A 7,281-nucleotide genomic window follows, 5' to 3' on the forward strand; every position below is an offset into this window, starting at 1 on the left:
AGAATCAATAAATTTGCATACAAAATATAAACTTTATATAAATGTGTGAACTTAACTTGGAAGCAAAAGATTTTCTTGGAAATTTCATGTTCATATTATTGAGACTTTGGTCGATTTTTTTTTTTTTTTTTTTTTCTCTTTGACTATGTAATAATGCAATAGTAATAATTAATAAATAAATAAAAAGTCATACCCATTTCTATCATATCCAACGGTCAAAACTGGGTTTTAGGAGTTTGAAAATTTGGCCTGCAGGAAACACAATTTCAAGAGCCTTTTTGGAAACTACTTGTGTACATACACTCAATCACGTCTCTAAATTTACTATCGAAAAACACGTTCGCTTTACGATTGACGGTTAATCGAAAATGATGATGTAATAGAAAGCAGATATGAAAAAGTAGATGATCAAACAAAATGAAAAGGGTCTTAACGCTAAGTTGAACTAGTTAAGGCTTGTAATTTCGTTAAATATGTATCGGGTTGAGAGTGTCGGGTTGAACGGCATCTTGAATCAAAATATGAAATGATATGAATGTGGACGGTTGGAAGTCGAAGAAGAAGGTAATAAATGTGAAGGGTGTAAGATGAGGAGGAGGAGGAGGACATGAAGGAGGATATAAGTTGAAAGATCATAAATGCAAAAGCATTGAGGAAACTTAAAGAGAGGTAACGGTTGACATGACTTCATTAAAACTTATATTTATTTATTTATTTATTCATTTTAAACATTATTAATAAATGATAAAAAAAAATTGAAAATATTCTTAAAAATCCATAATTTTGAAAGTTTTTTAGCCACGTATACTGCAATCATTATAAAACCTCAGATGATAAAAAAAAATTGAAAATATTCTTAAAAATCCATAATTCATATTTTATGTTTCATAAATTGAACTCATTTTATTAATAACATAAAAAGAGTTTCTTTATTTTTTTTAGTTAAATTAATAAAAATATCTTTATATTTTAAATACTTTAAAAAAATTAGATTAGATGTTTCAATAATATACCTAAAATAAATAATAATAATTTTTTAAAATACATTTAAATTTTTATGAATTTACCTATAATTTTTTTTTTTATAAAAAAAAAAATATCTTTACCGTTAATATACAGATGAAACTGTTCTAAAAAATATTTATGAACTTACCAGTTTAATCTTAACCAAGACCATATTTTCTCAATTGTAATAGTAATCAACAATGGGACTTCAAATTTATAAAACCTGGTGCTATTACGATTGATTGTGTTTGCTACACTTTGTACGAGAATCAACCATGGTTCCCAAATTCTTAATAAAAACACCATAGAAAAATGGATTCCAATTTAAATATCGAGTATCTAGATGAGTTCGATGTCCAAATCAATTATCAGTGGTTTTTGGACACGGTTAACCATATTTATAAAAACGAAAACTAAAGCTCGATATACGACTAATTACATTACGTTCAAAAGAATTAAAAGAATCTCATTCTTGTTACAATCAATTATATTATTATGATGTAATTTGATCGTGAACCTAAATTAAATCTTTCTAAACCCCTAATCAATTTAAATCCTTCAATTACTCTATTTGATTTGTGATTAAAAGTGTTGGATGATGAAAGTCCCACATCGGTTAATTTAGGGAATGGTCATGGGTTTATAATCTAAGAGTACGCTCTCCATTGGTGTGAGGCCTTTTGGGAATCCCAAAACAAAGCCATGAGAGCTTATGCTCAAAGTGGACAATATCATACCATTGTGAAGAGTCGTGTTTGTCTAACAGTCAGTGATTAATAGAGCACTTTTATTTGATCAATGAATATGGCTATGATTTGATTGCACTTAGAAATTACAAGGGATCAAAATATATCATTACTTTATATCCTTTTTGTTTGGATGTGAGAATACGACAAGAAAGAGTTTTTTTCCTCACTCCATCTTATAATTTGATGGGTTCAACTTTAATTATATTTGGAATGGGATTGGACCATACGTCATGTTCGTTGATTGATTATTTTATTTTTCTTTATAGAAAAAAATAAATTTATAAATTTATCTAGTTAAATGGGTTGCGTGATTCTTTAGGTTTGACCTGATAAGAAGAATTTTACGTATTGAGATTGTCACAACATTTAGTATATCGAAATGTTATAGGTTAATCATGAGACAAATAAGACAGGAACGACTCTTGCTATTGAGCTATCAATGTTGGAGTCTCAAACGGACTAATTAAAAGGAAGATATTATATATATTAATGCTACTAGAGTTGTGACTTAACTTGACTATTTCAATATAATCCTAAAAAATCTAGTCATAATGATTTAGGTGTCGAACAAAGTAGGTATGAGTTTTGAAGGTGTGATCATAAGGAAGGTCCAAGAAGTTGTGATGTCGAAGGTGTAAGATCATAGTGAAGATTCATAGTAGAGTTCCATTGAACTAGCCATGTGTTTTAAAGCATCACTCCTCGTCTAAATACTGGTAGATGGATAGATGGCTATTCAGAGAGAGACTGAACGGTGTAATTTGTTTGAAGATTCTGAAATCTAAACATATTGTAGCTTAGTATCCCAAAATGGGTATGAAAAATATGAGTATTAAGATGGTAGAAGCATAAAGAATAGTTTTGGGCCCAAAACGCAAAATCCAACAACATGACCGATGAATTTCAAAATTTTGAGATGCCCAATGAATTGTGGAATGTTGACATTTGAATGTCTATCACAAACATTTGGACTAACTTGACATGATGCATGTATTTCATGTTAACAGTTACATTCATCAAAAGGCAAGGATGAAACTTTTGAAGTTTAGACTTAAAAGGATTATATTTAGTCTTCCACATTTGTAGAGGTTAAGATACATAATTAAGTATTTAAGAACTTATAGCCCGATCCAAGATTTGTGCCTGTGTCTCAACCGCTCTACATCTGACTTGAACCGACTCTATATGTACTCGTGTTACCATAAGAAAAATCGAAGGAAAATCCGCATGCGCTTCTAAAATGGAATGCACGCTCTCAGACCTGAAGCGACAAATCAACGTGCGATAGACTAAGGTGCGACTACCCCTCCCAGACATATGTCTATACTCGCGCGTGGTTGCGCGCATGGGAGTTCCTCGAGGAGTGTGAACATGCGTTATGAGCCTCTTTTTATCCCGTTCAACCTTCGTTCGACTACTTTTCATCCCAATTTCAATATTGACCTTAATTTCATTTGAATTAAGACCTACAAGTGATTTTTTCAGGAAATTTAGAGTTTTTGGTAAGTGAAAAAGCAAGCTCTGAAATGGCATGCACCATCCACGTAAGTAGCCACTCATACTTTTCTCAAGTAATACTTGTAAGGATCACTAAGACGTGCTAGCATGCAAACATATGTTACCTTAGATAGATAGTTAGAATATTCATGATTGGGACAAGAATGGGCAATCGTAGAAAACTATCGAAAATGCCCCTAGAATGAGAATTTAAGTAAAATGCCTATTTTAATGTTTTTGGCTGAGTAAGAAAGGTGGATGAGATGTTGTGATCTGTGCTTCAGACGTTTGATGGATGTTATTGCCCCATTGAGTTTTCATGAATGTTCAGATTATGATTTTTATGCTTTAGGTGATTGAAGGAATATGTACCTAATAAGTATGCATGAAGAAATAGATTATATTTCTCGTACTTTATGTGATCAATATGAGTATCTCCTTAACCAAGTATGCATGAGTGAACCAAGTTAAAAATAGAGCGCTAAAGCTAGAATGATTTTCACGTTCACTGAAGTCAATATGTTTGCAGTTGACTGAGCACTCAAGGATCACGAGTGGTGATCAGAGAACAAGATTTGAGTGAACCTATAGATTGGTTTATCCCCAGAGAGCTAACCTCAAGCGACTTGAAATGCAAGATGAGATCTAAACGCCTAGATGCCCTAAGAATCTATTAACCGCTACCACGCCCAAGGATTTTAAGAGAAGTTATGAAAGCTCTCCGCGTGAACATGATCAATTTAGGAAGTCACTATTGTGTGTAGAATAAACTAGCCTAGAGAAAATATGTGAAACCACATAAATAGTTGACTAGAAGAGTTACTACCGTGTGTAGAATAAACCAACCATGAGAGGAGTTGAGGAACTATACAAATAGAAGACACGAGGAATAACTACAAAGGAATAAACCTGAATTGAAAAAGGACGAGGTACTACACAAGTAGATAACATGAGAAGCTACTATCTAATGTATAATAAACCAACCTTAAAAGAGGACGAGAGACTACATAAGTAGTTAATTGGGGCCCTATTGTGTTTATGATAAATAATTTAGCTCATGATAGGTGCCTCATGTGTAGTAATAGCTAGAGGATTCTTGAACTATACATAAACTTGTTAAAGCTTAAAGAAAAACTCATAGTAACATACTAGTTTAAGGATGCGATGATAGTCAACAAGTAGGTTATTTACCGAGTAGTTTTGTACAATTTTTTTGTCAAGTATTCACTGGTTGCCGTCAAGATGGGGGAGTGTTCGAGATTATACTGTCATATAGGGGTTTTGACCCAAGACATTAGTTTAGTCTTTATTTTCATATTTTGTAATTGGTTCTCCATTTGTAAATAACTTGAATAGCACTCAGGTTCGTAATGTTTTCGTTTTGAATTTTAACAATGGAATCCTAAGACTTTAGCTCATGCGAAACTTTACCATATTTTTGCACCCTACCAAGTAATAGGAGTATATGTACCATCAAATTAGGCCTAGGTCAATAGTGTAGCACGCTAAGGCTTAGGGGTCTTATGATCAGAGTCTCTACATTGTAAACCAGTCCTTAAAGGAGGTGTGAGACCACACAAGTAATCTAGTAACCAGCAAGTACACAAAGTCGCATCCCACGACAACTTAATCGGATAAGTTGGGATTAGAGCTAATGAAAAATTGAAAATCTTTTATTGAAGAACTGCATACTCGAGAAAAGAACGAGTGTGTTTATTTGCAAACAAGAAATTTGTTTTACATATCACTCTTTAGGAGGGAAATAGACCCAAAATTGAGTATACATTCCAACAGGAACAATCATCGCACTAGACGAATTACTCGACTTGAACAACCACACCCGCGCTGATTGATGGCTCAAATCATGAAAAAACATCGTGGGTTGAAGAGCGATTACAAATTTAATTTCATCCTTTTCTGTAACATCTCCAATTATGCATTGTTTTTTCTGCAAAACATCAATCAAATTCGGTAAAAAAAAAAAAAGGCTCACAAATTTCTTGAACATTAAAACACGACATACCCTTTTGGTAAGAACAATCTCCTTATCTGCATTGGAGAATTTGACTTGTGAGTCCGTTAAAGTAACATGAGCTGCAACAATTGTGGATAGAAATTAGAGGCAAAACGTTTCAAGAAATATAAGAAAATCAATAAGAATAAAAAACACTACCATAATCAGCACGTAATTCTGTTACGATGCTTCTGAATGTTGGTGAATCAATTGAGACAAAGGTTCCATAATCAAGTCGGGCTAGGTGATTCATCTCTGGAGGATTCAATGTCAACTCACGAAACGACGTGACTTTCGGCTCAATCTCTATAAAATTAAAACGAAATTAAGGAAAAGAAAAGCAAGATTAAGCAAGAATTATTGTGCATGGAAGAAATAATACTAACTTGAATGATCAAATCTTAGGTAAAGGCGGTTTGAGCGTTCGATAAGGAAGAAGAGCATTGAAGAGAAGCCACGGGCGTTCATGATATTCATGGTGATGTAGAATAATTCAAGTGAGATTATGGAATAATGGTGACTTTTATTGGTGTAATAGAAGGTGAAGAATCCAGGCGATAACAGGAGGCCTGCATTGAAGGCGGGGGAAGGATGTTTGACCTCTAACGATAACATAATCGGTGTGATTCTAAGGTCGGCTTTCTCACCGATTAGAGCAAGTGTGGAGGTTGCCTTCAGGAGAGGAGCGAAGCGATCAAGCTTGAACATCATCTTGGTTGATGGGATGATCTTGGAGTTTCAATGGAGCATTAAAATGTAGTGGCGTTTCAATACTTTTTTCTCAACAGAATTTGCTCATTTTATGTTGGTTTAGTTACATGAATATCATACTAAAAAATCCAAGATTTAGTTTTCTCATTCTTGAACTATAAAAGGAAAGAAATAATGTCAAATCTTTAATAAATTTAACTAATTTTTCTTTTTTTTTTTTGTTTCAAATATACTAAAAAAAAGAATTGTAATATTTCATTTTTTTTTTTGATGCATTATTAATCATGTTCATGTACAATATTATGGTATCCACTTAGACACTCATAGAGGAAATCAATTGTATGTCAAATTTTCAAAGTTTGAATTTTAGCTTTAAGGAGGGCGATTTCCTTGGAACATGTTGTATTATTGTTGGTTTTTAATGGATGGTGAAGAAGGCCTCTCCAATGGCCCGAGCCATGAGTGAGATACCACTCTAGAAAAGTCAGAATTCTAACATTGTGTCATGACCTACAGGCTAAGAGACAGTCTCAGGTAGACAGTTTCTATGGGGGTTTAGGCTTCCCAAAAGGCAATGGAGGTGTGCAAAAGTTTCCTCGGGCCAGACGAAGATTGGCCCTCGAGTGTAAAGGCATAAGGGAGCTTGACTGCAAGACCCAACCATTGAGCAGGGACGAAAGTCGGCCTTAGTGATCTGACCGTGCCGAGTGGAAGGGTCGTCGCTCAACAGATAAAAGTTACTCTAGGGATAAAAGGTTGATCTTCTCCAAGAGCTCACATCGACGAAAAGGTTTGACACCTCGATGTCGACTCTTCGCTGCCTTAGTTGAAGAAGAAAAAAAAAAAAAGAGCTTAAGTGAGATTGGTTTTGGTCTTTGTGCATATTAGTAGGTAAGAAATGAGTAGACGTGTTTTGAAATAGTATATGAAGGTTGTGTTTTAGACATTTTCGGAGTTAAAATAATGAGTGCGAACTACGTAATGAATGATTTGGATAATGATCTTTTTTTTTTTTTTTAGATTATAGTATTTTTCATGTATAAGAAATTTAATTTAATATGAGACAATATAGATGGTTGGAGTCGGTAAAGAACTACAACATGAATATACGTCGAGTTGGGTTGAGTCGAGTTTTTGGATTGGTTTAATGTTGACCGTGAACATAAGATCAAACAAGTATGAATTCACTCTCACATTCTTCACAAACAAAAAAAATTCAAAGTTTATCTCTCAATCTTTTTTCGTATTTGGAAGTACGTAGCAGTTACTTTTTTTTTTTTTTTTTTTTTTTTTTTTTTTTCTCTC

General features: G+C 33.5%; 1 protein-coding gene across 1 annotated transcript; it reads right to left on the reverse strand.

Annotated features, from left to right (window-relative positions):
* Positions 1 to 4,970: 4,970 nt before the first annotated feature.
* On the reverse strand, positions 4,971 to 5,976 carry LOC111494871. The gene is made up of 4 exons (XM_023144860.1): positions 5,652 to 5,976; positions 5,425 to 5,571; positions 5,275 to 5,345; positions 4,971 to 5,199 (listed from the first exon to the last, which is right to left on the reverse strand). Exons 1-4 carry the CDS (start codon positions 5,974 to 5,976, stop codon positions 4,996 to 4,998), a joined length of 747 nt encoding a protein of 248 aa, XP_023000628.1. The 3' UTR covers positions 4,971 to 4,995.
* Between the last annotated feature and the right edge of the window lie 1,305 nt (positions 5,977 to 7,281).

The sequence above is a fragment of the Cucurbita maxima genome, unplaced genomic scaffold, assembly GCF_002738345.1.
Source record: "Cucurbita maxima cultivar Rimu unplaced genomic scaffold, Cmax_1.0 Cma_Scf00020, whole genome shotgun sequence".
In the NCBI taxonomy this organism is placed as follows: domain Eukaryota; kingdom Viridiplantae; phylum Streptophyta; class Magnoliopsida; order Cucurbitales; family Cucurbitaceae; genus Cucurbita; species Cucurbita maxima.

Excerpts from the sequence above, each read along its gene's own strand:
- LOC111494871 (XM_023144860.1), bottom strand. The coding sequence starts at position 5,976 with ATGATGTTCAAGCTTGATCGCTTCGCTCCTCTCCTGAAGGCAACCTCC. Across the intron at positions 5,572-5,651 it reads CCTAAGATTTGATCATTCAA|AGATTGAGCCGAAAGTCACG; the intron begins GTTAGTATTATT and ends TTAATTTTATAG. Across the intron at positions 5,346-5,424 it reads AGAATTACGTGCTGATTATG|CTCATGTTACTTTAACGGAC; the intron begins GTAGTGTTTTTT and ends CAATTGTTGCAG.